Below are 13,625 nucleotides of genomic sequence, written 5' to 3'. Positions count from 1 at the left end.
ATCTACAAGCTCACAACGAGCGACGCGTTGTGAGCTTGTAGATCGGCTATTTTCATTGAACAACATGATTCCATCTAAAGAAGACATGTACTATGCTGACTTCTATGGAATCCAAATGACCGAAATCAGTCATTTGGCGATCGTTTTCTCCACATCGTTTTTTTTTGCATTTTTAGCATCCTCTGTTGGACAACTTTCACTATGCTGGATCTCCGAGTAGCGCATTCACGAATAGTGATTTTTAGTATTCGAATTATTCAACCTCAAAGTATTCGAATAGTCAAATATTCAACAGGACTGGCCAAACTGTCAAATATTAAGTAAGGAAGAGGCGAACAAATACATGCGTTGCGAGGCGTTGTGAGCATGTAGATCGGCTATTTTCACAATAACCACATTAGTTACATTACATGTAATACCTACAATTACAAGTGCTTGTCAGGGTGGGGGTCCCCAGTTCAAATCTGTTTATTTGGGGTTTTTGAGAACCCCTGGTATAGAGCATTAACAAAATAATTCCTCCACCAGGGGCATTGATAAACTCATTCTTATGACTTCCTATCTAGCCAAGCTTTATAAACTATATATTTTTTAAAGAAAAAAAAAAAAAAAAAAAGAGAATATTCGACTTCAGTGAACAACGTCGAATAGTGATTTGATATTCGAATATTCGAATATTTGATGAATGCCCTAGTGCCTGTAGTTACCATAGAGTTATAAGAAGTATAACTGTGACGCAATTTGCGTCATAATTTGTGTTCATGGACGTGCTGGGGCTCCAATTCATGAACGAGCACTTCCGGTATGAACGTGCGTCAATTCAAAGAAGCCTAGATGCGCGTTCATGTTAGTGGCCCCAACTGCAGTACTTCAAAACGGCCACCATGTCCATTGCGCTTCAGGGCTCCACCAGGGTTCTGGGGGCTTGGTAGTTACCTGCTTCAGCTGCGTCTCAGAGTTGACGTGCACATCACAGATCTCACAGTGGAAGGTCTTGTTCTGCAGGCCCGTGGACGCCTCTGGCGGCGCGTCCGCGTCCGCCGCCGCCAGCTTGGCCTTGATCCCTGACCTGGGGAAGGACTTGATGGCACCGTCGCCGCTCCGGGCCTCCAGCATGGTCTTGTGCTTGGTGCCTGGATGCAACGACAAAACACTAGATCAGTGGTTCTCAACCTGTGGGTCGGGGGTCCCCAAATTATTTGGGGGGTGGGTCTCCAATCTTCAGATTGATTCACTCTGGGATCCGGTTTCAAAGATGTGCGTATTCAGGCAGAAAGGTCTAAACGATTAAAAACGTATGCGGATTCACCTAAGGTCGTTTTCGTATGGACGGCGCCTGAGAAGTGAGCAGGTATGAGAAGTGGGGAGAGTGTATCAAAAAAGCAACTGGGTTAAGGCAGCGGAAGCTTGTGATGGACCCTATTCACGCCCCGCCCACTCAGCAAATTTCTCAGCAACTTCCTGGTGCTGACGTCAGCTTTGAAGGGTAAACTAACACAGAAATCGCTGGACTTAAAGCCAACAAATCATTATTTCGAACGGTAAAGTAAATTATAACGCTTTGTGCCTTTTACTATATTGTGTTCTTGATCATGATAGCCGCATTTTAGATAGATAGATAGATAGATAGATAGATAGATAGATAGATAGATAGATAGATAGATAGATAGATAGATACCTTTATTATCCCAAGGGGGAAATTCAGTTGTCCAGTTGTAGCACAGCAGTATACAGTTATTTACAAAGTTACAGAGAAGTAAGAACAAATATAGATAAGAGGGGGGGAAAAAAACAAGAGCAGTACAGTACCAATAAAGAGAAGGTGCATCAATAGAGGGGGCGAATAATAAGTATATACATAAAGTGTCTTACAAAAAGAGACCGTAACAGTCAATGCTAGTTAGTGCAACAAGTATCTTACTGTCATTGTTAAACAAAGCAAAATACTCAGAAACTACCAACACAACCTAGTGCAATGTCAATTCGGAAATTGCATTACATTTGTGATTTCTGTGTTAACTCTAAGGGCTTTTAGCTGGGTTTACCCTTCAAAGCGTCACTTTAGCACCAGGAAGTTGCTGAGTGGGCGGGGCGTGAATAGGGCTAATTGGCTGCGCAGAGCTGACGAAAGTCTGGGGGACGGAGATACACCTAAACCTAACCCTAACCCTGACCTCAGTAAAACTAACGCTGGTGAATGCTAACCTGGTGAATGCTAACCTGGTGAAATGCTAACCTGCCGACGCTGGTGAATGCTAACCTGGTGAATGTTAAACTGGTGGGACCAACGGTGCTTAACCCAGTTGTGAGCGGGTAATAAGAACTGAACAGTCTACGCCAGGGGTCTTCAACAGGGGGTCTGGGACCCCTAGGGGGTCCTCAGACTTACTACAGGGGGTCCTCCAAATCTTTGTGTGATAGAAACTAGTTTTCCCCCCCTTTTTTATATTAACCACTAGAACCCTAGTGTCCACATTCTGAGAACTTTAGCCAAAAATAGCAGATCTACAAGCTCACAACGCTTCACGATGTGAGGTGTTGTAAGCTTGTAGATCGGCTATTTTTGGCAAAGAGCTTTGGAGGGGGAAAAGGGCAGACTAAGTACAGTGAAAGGTCAAGTTTATTAAGTATTGACGGTTCAAGCGGTTAAATATCTGAAAACCCACATTAACATGAATCCAAAATATACCGATGATCGCGTTGACAAACAATGAAAATACAGTATATGGAATCTATGAACAGGTTGTGGGGGGTCCCTGCTTTATCTCTCTCTCTCAACTAAGGGGTCCTTGGCCTGAAAACGTTGAAGACCCCTGGTCTAAGCCAGGGGTTTTCAAAGTGGGTGACGGGGCACCCTGGGGTGCCGCGACGGCAGTCCAGGGGGCGAGTTTAGAAACTCTAGGCTTGCTGAGGGAAACCACGCCCCGCACTCATTTTTGAAGCTTGTGATTGGCTGAACCGGAGGTTGGGAGCGCTCCGTTGTAGTCACTTGGACCGCGCGAGGTGCACCAAAACCCAATTATCATTGCGTTTATCGTGCGCTTGCCCAGGCCGTAGAACGATTGCATTCACCACGGCTTCGTAACTCGCGCGGCCGGCGGCCCGCTCTTCGCGGGCACTCGCGCCTGCGGCGCTCGGGCACGAAGAGCAGGACCAAGGACCGCTGGCCTTCGCGCCGCTTGCAATGTCGTGGACAATAACTGAAAACGAGCGCTCCTTCCCTTTGCAAGCCTAGAGTTTCTAAACTCGCGTCCAGGGGTGCCGCGAGATCATTTGATAATATTTGGAATTTATTTGGACACTTGAAGAAATTTTTAGTATCATTTTAAACTTGAAGTACAAAGTTCTAACCAAAATGGCTATTATCTCAACGTTTTCCTCGCAACGTAATCACTAAAATATCGTCACTGTCAGGCAGAAAAATCTGTCGCAAAAAAGCAGATCTACTAGTGAAAAAAGCGGATCTACAAGCACATCGCGAGGCGTTGTGTGCTTGTAGATCCTGCTGTTTTTCACTAGTTTAGTACGTTTTATAGATGATAAATACAAAACGAACGATTTTGGACATAGAAGGTTTCCATCCGACAACGACGATATGCTATAAATATAAGGTGCTGGGAGTGGAAAATTATAATGTAGGGGTGCCTCGGATTAAAACAAATATTTATGGGAACCCCTGGTCTACGCCGCCTCACCGCTGTTGTGGGCCTGCAGCTGGGAGGCAGAGTTGACGGCCACCTTGCACAGCGAGCAGTACAGCAGGCGCCTGGCCTTCTCCTCCTCGGACTCCGTCTCCGTTGCCTCTGGCTGCTCCTCCTCCGCGGCTTCCCCACCGCGTAGCGTCTCCTTCGCCCTCTCGCCAGGCCTGTCGCAATTATTACGTCATAATTGTCTCATGGCAAATGTTTGAGATAATGGCAATTATTTTGCATAATTGTCATGACCGCCTCCATGTTAAAAATAGCAGAAATAGCTGATCTACAAGCGTACAACGGTAAGCTTGTAGATCCGCTATTTCTGCTATTTTTCAACATGTTCAACATGGAAACGATAATTCTTCAAAAAATAAAGAAATTAGTATGAAATTATTAAAATGACAGTAATCTGCCCACAGTGCAGTTTGAGATTATGAAGCTTAAATGGCAAACAGAAATCAAGTCTGTATTCATAATCGGCCAAAACCTCTTAAGTAAATCTTTTAGCTTTTAGCTTCTTTTTTTTTGGCATAAATCAGGGCTATTGAACACCCTTTACGTCTGTGTGTTGGTTAAAATGATATTGAACCAATGAAAAGTAATAAAAAGCCCTTCGGTCAAAAAAACCTCCTAACTCCACTTGAGATAATTTTCCCGAAAATGAACATTTTGGAGTTAGGAGGTTTCGGCCCGACAGCAGAGATGTGTTATATTGTCTTTGCCTGGTTCCAGCCCAGAGACCCCGGCCACTATCAGAGTGGACTGTTTCTCTGGCAGTGGCGTCAGTTCAGAAAAAGGTAAGGTATGGCAACATGATTGGTGACCCAAAAATGTCTATGGTTTCTTGGGCTGGATATGGCAGTCTGGAACCAGTACTGTAGCTATGCCCACAGACATAGAAAGGTAGACGCCTCTTCCGGCTGGGGGGTGCTGGTCCAAGACCGCTGGCAAGCCTCCCAATAACTCTACGCAAGCCTCCAGAATTCTGAGGCGGGGCTCTTGGGAATTCTGAAGGACGCTTCCTTGTGCGTCACAGAATGGGAAGCTCGGTAGTCCAATCAGATGCAGGACTGGCAGGACTCCCTCTTTCTCATTGGAGGGGGCAGAGTGCCTTCCGCAGTTCCACAGTTGTGCACTTCCGCCAGAGGTGTTTGACCAGTCGCGCAAATGAACTGCAGCGGCGGAGGAGGTATCTAGCTTTTTATATCTGTGGCTATGCCCCTCCCCTAAAACCGGCAGTTTGCCAATGCTGTTGCCAAGGCAAACCTTGGCAAGCAGGAAGTTATTCTAAGCTAGCATTGGACAACAGCTTTTTGGGAGGGGCATAGCTACTGGCTAATTAACAATAATGAATTGCACCACCAGCTGTCCGTCCGTCCGTCCGTCCGTCCGTCCGTCAGTCTGTCTGTCACACGTCACACTTTTGCCCTGCTCATATCTCCGCAACCGTTGCCCCGATCCATGCCAAATTTTGCACACACACTCCTTGCCTGCCAAATCACAACCTCCACCCATCAATTCACACATGACCCTCTTCTAGCGCCACCATGAGGCCGATTCTTGCAAAACACATATTTGCACACTGCTCCTACAGATTTTGCCCTAAAATCACGCAAATCGGCACACAGTATGTCTACATTCATGTCATCAATATGGATCTGTCTCGTATAGCGCCACCATCAGGCCGATTTTTTCAAACACATTTTTGGACACTGCTCCTACACATTTTGCCCTAAAATCACGCAAATCGGTACACAGTATGTCTACACTCATGTCATCAACATGGATCTGCCCCGTATAGCGCCACCTTCAGGCCGATTTTTTAAACACATTTTTGGACACTGCTCCTATAGATTTTGCCCTAAAATCACGCAAATCGGTACACAGTTTGTCTGAACTCATCTCATCAATATGGATCTGTCCCATATAGCGCCACCAACAGGCCAATTTCTTCAAACACATTTTTGGACCCTACTCCTACACATTTTGCCCTAAAATCACGCTGCGACCTGGCGGTCGCTTATCTCCCTATTAGGGAGTCTTACTGGTATAGTAAACGTGCCACAATTAACAATAATGAATTGCACCTGTGCAGCTGACCTGCGGAACCAGGGAATATACCATTCTGTCAAGATGGGGAGAATAAACGTGTGGAGAATATAATTACAATACCTTGTTAAATTTTGCATTTGTAGTTATTTTAATGTACGCGCGCGCTGATTTCACCAAGCTGTTAAAGACAGGGTGAAATCAAAAACATGTTTTTCACACTTTTGGGGCATATCTGTAGTGATAATGTGGCCATACCTAACACTAGATGCCAAAGAAATAGAAAAGAAACAATTTTTGTGTATATTTATATCAAAGGTCCATAAATAGGCCATTCTTAATTACTTCCTGTGAACAGAAATTCAAAAAGTGATGACATAGATAGACTTTTTGAATATAAATGAACCTTTGATTACATTCACCTGTTTGTTTCCCATTGCTGGCTCCCATTACTCCCATTACTCAGATTTTAAATCCCATCGCCTGAAGGGCTGGTCCCCTCGGATTGGTTCAGAAACACACAGGCTTCCTTTTCAAACTGAAACTTCAAAATAAAATACCCAAAATAGTCATTTCATTGGGTCTGTTGATTGCATGTTTCTGGTCGCAGTTCTGTGTGGAAGCAGTCACTGGCATGGACAGAGACACTGACACACACACAAATGTTTATCGCGTTCACCGTGCGTCGCGTTCACCGTCCGTCGCGATCACTCGCGCGCGGCAACGCGTGTGCACGCTCGCACAAAAGTCCCTCCCCCAGAAATCGATCAGGATAGGACACAATTTCAGACTAAAGCGTGAGCTGAGTCTGAAATCAGGCTACTATTGTCTTGTTCAATGGCAAGAACACAATTATGTCGTTAATCGCAAATAATTTTTGCGTGATAATTAACCGTCAATTAACATTGTTAACAATGACAGCCTTACCTCTCTCTCTCCCTCTCTGTCCCTTGGCTGGGAGGCAGTGAGGCGTCGCCGGAGCCGCCACTCTGCGCCGATTCCACCGCCAAGAGGCCGCGGCCGCCGCCGCTCGGCGTACACGGCTCCGACGCAGGAGGAGGAGGAGGGGCTTCTGCTGCTGTTGACATCTCTGTGTTGAGGAAATTTTAATTAACATTAATTAGTATTACAATGCCATTGGCCATGATATTTGCATAGGAATACCCCCCCACAGAGGCTGACTTTCACGCAACGTCAAGATCTCTGGAGTCCAGAGTCTGGACGGACAATATCTCACTTTTTCACTGAAGCTATTCCTCACAAAAACATTAGTAAAATGCTTGTAATAATTTTTGTTGGTGATCATTAGAATGCCTAGAACATGTACACATGTTATTATTGTGAAAGATATCCCCAAAATGAAAATTAGAGCATGATTTATGATTTATGGCTATAAAACCTTACAAAAACATTAAAAAAATAAATAAACATTACGTTTTCCTCTCCAAATACCTCCTACAGCACTTCTATCTGACAGGCCAAAAAAGGTTTAGTTTCGAGTATTTCTATTTTTGGGTCTTACAGGGTTAATAATGAGAAAACACTAGAGCATGACACGAATGAGAGCGGGTGAATTTGATGGAATGAGCAAGAGATTGCATGCGTGTGTGTGCCGTTTGTGTGATTGTGTGTGTCCGAGGAGGAAAACAAACAACAAGAGCTTAAGACATAGACAGAGCGCCGGAGAAAAGAGAATGAGGAGGAGGCAAATTGTATTCCTTTTTCTCCTTTCGCTTAAAGTTTCGCCGGATATCGTAACAGCTGCACCACCGCAAAGCACTCCTCCCCCCCATCCAGAGAGAGACACAGAGAGAGAGAGAGAGAGAGAGAGAGAGGGAGAGAAAGAGAGAGTGAGCACACATTTTTTATGATCCCCGTCAAACTCCTCTAATCTGCCTAATAATCAGTGATTTCCCCCCGGGACGCTCGGTGCGTACGTACCGAACGGTGCGTTCCTCCAGTGTTTAAACCCACAGTGTTGGTGCAGACAGAGAGAGAGAGAGAGAGAGAGAGAGAGAGAGAGAGAGAGAGAGAGAGAGAGAGAGGAGGCTTTGCCTCCGCTATCGGCTGTCAAGATTGGAAGGAAGGAGAGCCTTGCTCCCCCGGAGGGGAGCGAGCGCTGATTTAAGGACCTCGCAGAGTGATAACAATGTTTATCTCTGCCTGTGTCGAGTGGGCCGCACGTTTGTTAGCGCTAGCGCTCCTTCCCCTGCTCTTAGGGGGTTGATAAGGCCCCCGCTAGCGCTCCTTCCCCTGCTCTTAGGGGGTTGATAAGGCCCCTGCGGTGAAAGAATACGAAAAATCTATCTTCAGAGGACCTCGCCCGCTCTCTCGACCGATCCCCGCATAACTGACTACAAACGGCATGTGATTAAGCCTTGAGTTAAGCTCCGTCGTACTTGCCGGTGTTGCGTGTATAGGCCTGCTTCGTTGTCCGGCGCTGTCAAGTACCGAAAACAGCTGACCTGCAAGCAGGGGTGTCGCACCAAATCATGTGCCCTGGGTACAAGGATTCACTGCGGGCCCCCCATGAATGTTCTTCATAGGGGGAGGGGGTTTAACCCATTTAGACTGGGAACACATTATTTGGTGCTCTAACTAATAAGAAATAGCAGATATGCTATGCTATGTAGATCTATTGCTCTATCTATATGCTATTTTTGAAAAATCTTGAAAATTTGTCTTTGAGTCTTTGAATATTTCAAATCCTTCTAAGGTTTTTAGAAAAACCTTTTCATCTGAAGGACCCCCAAAATTATATGCATTTGGCCACGGACCCCCATCTCAAAATATTTAGTTCCAGGGACCCCCAGAAGCAAAATTCTATTTACAACATTTCTCAGTTCGCTTAAAAAAATACATATATTCAAAGATGTGCACACATTTTCACAACTTTTCAAAAATAGCAGATCTACAAGCTCACAGCGCGGCACTCGGTGCTGCGCTGTGAGCTTGTAGATCTGTTTTTTTTCAATAGTTAAAGCATAAAATAATGAAGGCCCCTCCACCTTGGGCCCTAGTAACTCAGTCCCACTTCCCCCTCCCCCCCTTGTGACGCCCCTATACTGCAAGCTTTCTTTCCATCTGTCTCTCTATCTCCTTTTCCCTCTCTGCTTCTATAGAAAACGTTCTCTCTCATTATCCAAGCCAAGTCAGTGCAAAACGTTTGTACTGTAATGAGGCTGTCTGCTTGTCTGTCTGTCCGTGTACTGCCTCCTAAGCAGACCCAAACTAGATGTTCAGACAGCCGCAAGTCCTCATGAAAAGGATTGTGTCAATCTTCCCACAATGACTGACATCATCGGGCGACAGTGGCTCAGGAGCGGCCGTCTTGGAATCCGAAGGTTCCAGGTTCGATTCCCGGCTCCCCGTGGCTACGTCTCGAAGTGTCCATGAGAGATACTGAATCCCCGGCAGGGACGTGCTGGGCCCCTGATTCAGCCCGGGAAAAAGAGTTGGAGAGGCCCTCATTGCGTGCTATAGAGAGAGATCTCTCTCTGTAGCGCTGCTGCTACTCAAAGATTTGCCATCTCAGATCATGACAAGTGACAAGCCAATGGGGCCAATTACATGAGTTATATTTCGTCATTGTCGGGTGGAAACCTTGTACATGTCCAAAACCGTTTTTTGTATTTATCATTTTAAAATGCTTGTAGATCTGCTGTTTTCAAATGTACACATTTGAAACTTGGAGATACGAGGTTTCTGCCCAACAGTGACGATTTGAGCGTTGTGAACTTGTAGATCGGCTATTTTTGGCAAATAGCTATGGTGTAGAGACTAAGTACAGAGTGAAAGGTCAAGTGTATTAAGTATTGACGGTTCAAGTGATTAAATATCTAAAAACACAAATTGACATGAATCCAAAATACACTGATGGTTGTGCTGTCAAACAATGAAACTATAAGGAATCTATGAACAGGTCGTGGGGGTCCCTGCTTCATCTCTCTCTCAACTAAGGGGTCCTTGGCCTGAACACGGCGAAGAACCCTGCTTTAAAACGCATAGGTATACAACTTATTAAATATAGACCATTGCCCAAGGTTTATATGGCGATGTTACCAGTGTATTTCCATTATCCCCACAGCCAGCCATTTACAGGTATTTCACATTTTCCTGGATCAGAAACTTCAAAACTTCAAACTGGCTCATCAAGTCCTGGACAGAAAAGCAAGCGAGCGAAGCTTTAAGCTATTTAGACCGGGTACACATTATTGCGCATTATTATTTTATGCTTTAACAATTGAAAAATAGCAGATATACAAGCTTGCAGCATGGCACCGAGTGCCGCGCTGTGAGCTTGTAGATCTATTTTTTTTTTTTATCGTGAAAATTTGAATATTGACCTGATTCTATAAGTGTCTTTTGAATCCTTTTTTAAAAACCTACTGTATGTTTCTATGTCAGCAATCTGGCTATAGCCATCGTCAAAGAAAAGGTCCTTTTCACTTGAATGGAGCTCAGTTAGACTGTTCTTGAGAGACTACCATGTCAGTGGTTCTCAAACTTTTTCATGTGAAGGACCCCCAAAATGATATGTATTTGGCCACGGAACCCCATCTCAAAATATCTAGTTCCAGGGACCCCCCAGAAGCAACATTTTAGTTAAAAACGTTCACTAAAAATACATATAGTCAACGATTTGCACACAATTTTCAATAATAATAAAAAAAAAATAGCAGATCTACAAGCTCACAGCGCGGCACTCGGTGCCGCGCTGTGAGCTTGTATATCTGCTATTTTTCAATAGTTAAAGCATTCAATAATTCTAGGCCTAAATGGCTTAATGACAGACCAAACAGCTGCAGGGTGTTGGAATGCAACCACGCTGTGTGATTTGTTCTCCCAGCGGTGTCTGTAAAAATGTTTAATTGATCCCCTCGCTCTGGCCCGTTATACGATTAGCTGAGTTATGAAGTGATTGCGAAACGGTTGTAATTAAGCTGTCTGTCGTTTTCCACTCACGCCATAGCACAGAGTTCTGAGAACGGTTCAAAGCAGTTTGCACACCGCTCGGCTCTTGTTTGAGGCAGAACAGTCTAATCTTTACAGGGGTCTTCAACAGGGGGTCCGGGACCCCTATAAGGGGTCCTCAGATTCACTACAGGGAGGCCACCAAATCTTTGTGTGATAGGATATCTCTGCTGTCGGGCCGAAACCTCCTAACTCCAAAATGTTCATTTTCGGGAAAATGAGCTCAAGTGGAATTAGGAGGTTTTGTCCCAAGCACTTTTAACTACTTTCCATTGGTTCAATATTATTTTAACCAACACTCAGATGTAAAGGGTGTTCAATAGCCCTGATTTATGCCACAAAATCAAAAACCTCAAAAATGGATGTGCGAGGCGTTGTGAGCTATGGATCGGCTATTTTCAAAGAGGTTTGGTGTAGAGGGAAAAAAAGCAGACCAAGTACAGAGTGAAAGGACAGTGTATTGACGGTTTAAGCGGTTAAATGTCTCAAAACGCATACTGTATTAACATGTATTACTGTGTACACCAGTGGTTCTCAAAGTAGATTCCAGGGACTTTGTGGGTTCGTTTATGGGGGTCCGAATTGACCCATAAAAGTCTGTAACTCTAACAGTATAAGAATGGACCTGTTAGGGTCCATTTGGTTACATTTGTATACGGTCAGAGTTAAAGTGCAGGTGCCATGATTTTCCCCTCTATAAAACATGATTATCTACTAATATGATTATACTAGGAGGAAGATTTTTTTCCAAAAAAGTGTACAGAAAGAGTTAAAATGATTTTATTTGGCCACACCCACCAGTTCATTGGTATGCATGGTTATCATGGTGGGTGGTGACCCAGCTGAAGTTAGCCACACCCACGTGTGTTGGGTGAATGGTAATTGGGGGAGGGGTTGATTCTATGATGTAATAAGTATGGGTGTTTTTGGAACGGCACGTCTGACCCAGCAGGTGGCATCCTCCAGCTAAAAACCCAAATAAAAAGAGAATGCATAATTTCTCATAACAACCACACCAGGGTGTCTAATGAAGTACTGTCAACCTCCTAGACACATGAAAACCAGAAAAACTACAAAACTATGGCACCACCTCTTTAAGGGGAGACCTTGACATTTAAAAGTTTGAGAAACACTGGTGTACACTGATGATCGTGCTGTCAAACAATGAAACTATATGGAATCTATGAAAAATGTAAAGGTATACTATGTAACTTTATTTATAAAACAAATCTTAAAGTTGTCCTAACTATTGAATCGCTAAAGTTTTAGAACTCCGTTAATTTCAGCCCCTAAAGCCTTCGAGAGAGGGCGAGATCATTTAGCGACCTACAACCGGGTCGCGACGTGGTCGGTAGTTTTCAGCGACCGGGTCGCAAAAGCGAGCGACCGGGTCGCTAAATGGAGCGACCGGGTCGCTAAATCACCGACCGCGGCACTAAAGCGAGCGACCGGGTCGCTAAATGGAGCGACCGGGTCGCTAAATCACCGACCGCGGCACTAAAGCGAGCGACCGGGTCGCTAAATCGACCGACTGGGACGCTAATTCCATCGACCGGGACGCTAATTCCACCGACTGGGACGCTAATCCAGCGACCGGGTAGGTAAATCCACCGACCGGTGGTCGCTTCCACCGACCTACTAACCCTAACCCTAACCCTAACCCTAAACCTAACCTCAGTAACCTTACCTCAGTTAGGCTAACCTGCCACGCAACCTCCCGACCGTTACCTCAGTTAGGCTAACCTGCCACGCAACCTCCCGACCGGGTCGCTAAATCACCGACCGCGTCGCTAAATCACCGACCGCGTCGCTAAAGCGAGCGACCGGGTCGCTAAATCGTCCGACTGGGGCGCAAAATCTTCCGACCGGGTCGCTAAATCTACCGACCTAAAACTGCAGGCAGGTCGGTAGATTTAGCGACCGGGTCGGTCGATTTAGCGGCGCGGTCGGTGATTTAGCGACCCGGTCGCTCGATTTAGCGACCCGGTCGCTGAAAACTACCGACCACGTCGCGACCCGGTTGTAGGTCGCTAAATGATCTCGCTCCTACTGGAGACTTCTGTAAATATGTTTTCTATGATCCTGGCTGGGGTCCGGATTTCGCGGCAAAATTACGTCATCTGCATCATCTGTGTATGCGTTGGCCAATCACATCGCGGATCATACACACATGATAGACTACCAGCCAATCACAGCGTGTCTTGCCGTCTCTTCAGGAAGTTGCCTCTCTCAGCAACAGTGTTTGAGATGGTGAAGGATTCTTGCCTCTTACTCCCCAAATCCTGGTCAGAAAATTACGTTCTACCCCTCTACGGATTCGTATCGGTCGCGGTGGTTTGCGGCCCCGCTCCGGTGGTCCGCGGCCCCGCTCCGGTGGTCCACGGCGACTCCGGGCGAAAGACGGCCGAAAAAAGCAATACTGCTAGTTTAGCAACTTACACAGTATAGCTTTAATCTGCAACGCAATGTTATACAATACGTAGTGGGGGTCCCTGCTCCTTCTTTCTCAGCTGAGGGGTCCTCGCCCTGAAAGAGCCCTGATGCAGGGGTGTCAATTGGGTATGGCAGGGGTATGCAGCTGCCATACCCTGGGTGCAGGGGGGAAAATAAGAGTTACTTTTAAATATAAATCCATGAATGTCTCTTTGTCTATCTGTTCTGGTTATTATGTTGTTAATTACAGTAACATAACTGCAAATGCAAAATTTTACAAATTGGTCACTTTAACAAGGTATTATAATTATATTCTCCACACTTTTATTCTCCCCATCTTGACAAAATGGTAAATTCCCAGGTTCTGTAGGTCAGCTGCACAGGTGCAATTCATGTGGCACGTTTACTAACATGCTACGTTTAGCTGCACTTAAACAACAATTCCAGTCTGCCATATCCAGCCCAAGAAACCAT

General features: G+C 45.4%; 1 protein-coding gene across 1 annotated transcript in view; it reads right to left on the bottom strand.

The window, feature by feature from the left end:
- The window catches only part of LOC308292360 (zinc finger protein 385D-like), a gene marked incomplete at both ends in the record, with an annotated part of 114,918 nt that overhangs the window by 78,151 nt on the left and 23,142 nt on the right, over positions 1 to 13,625 (bottom strand). The window contains 3 exons of the mRNA XM_080734673.1: positions 937 to 1,133; positions 3,696 to 3,865; positions 6,672 to 6,834. Coding sequence (XP_080590799.1) covers positions 937 to 1,133; positions 3,696 to 3,865; positions 6,672 to 6,834 — 530 coding nt within the window. The remainder of the gene's footprint in view (positions 1 to 936; positions 1,134 to 3,695; positions 3,866 to 6,671; positions 6,835 to 13,625) is intronic.

Source organism: Nannobrachium achirus (genome assembly GCF_963921795.1).
Source record: "Nannobrachium achirus genome assembly, chromosome: 10".
NCBI classification, from domain to species: Eukaryota; Metazoa; Chordata; class Actinopteri; order Myctophiformes; family Myctophidae; genus Nannobrachium; species Nannobrachium achirus.
This window is presented reverse-complemented; position numbering and strand designations above follow the sequence as displayed.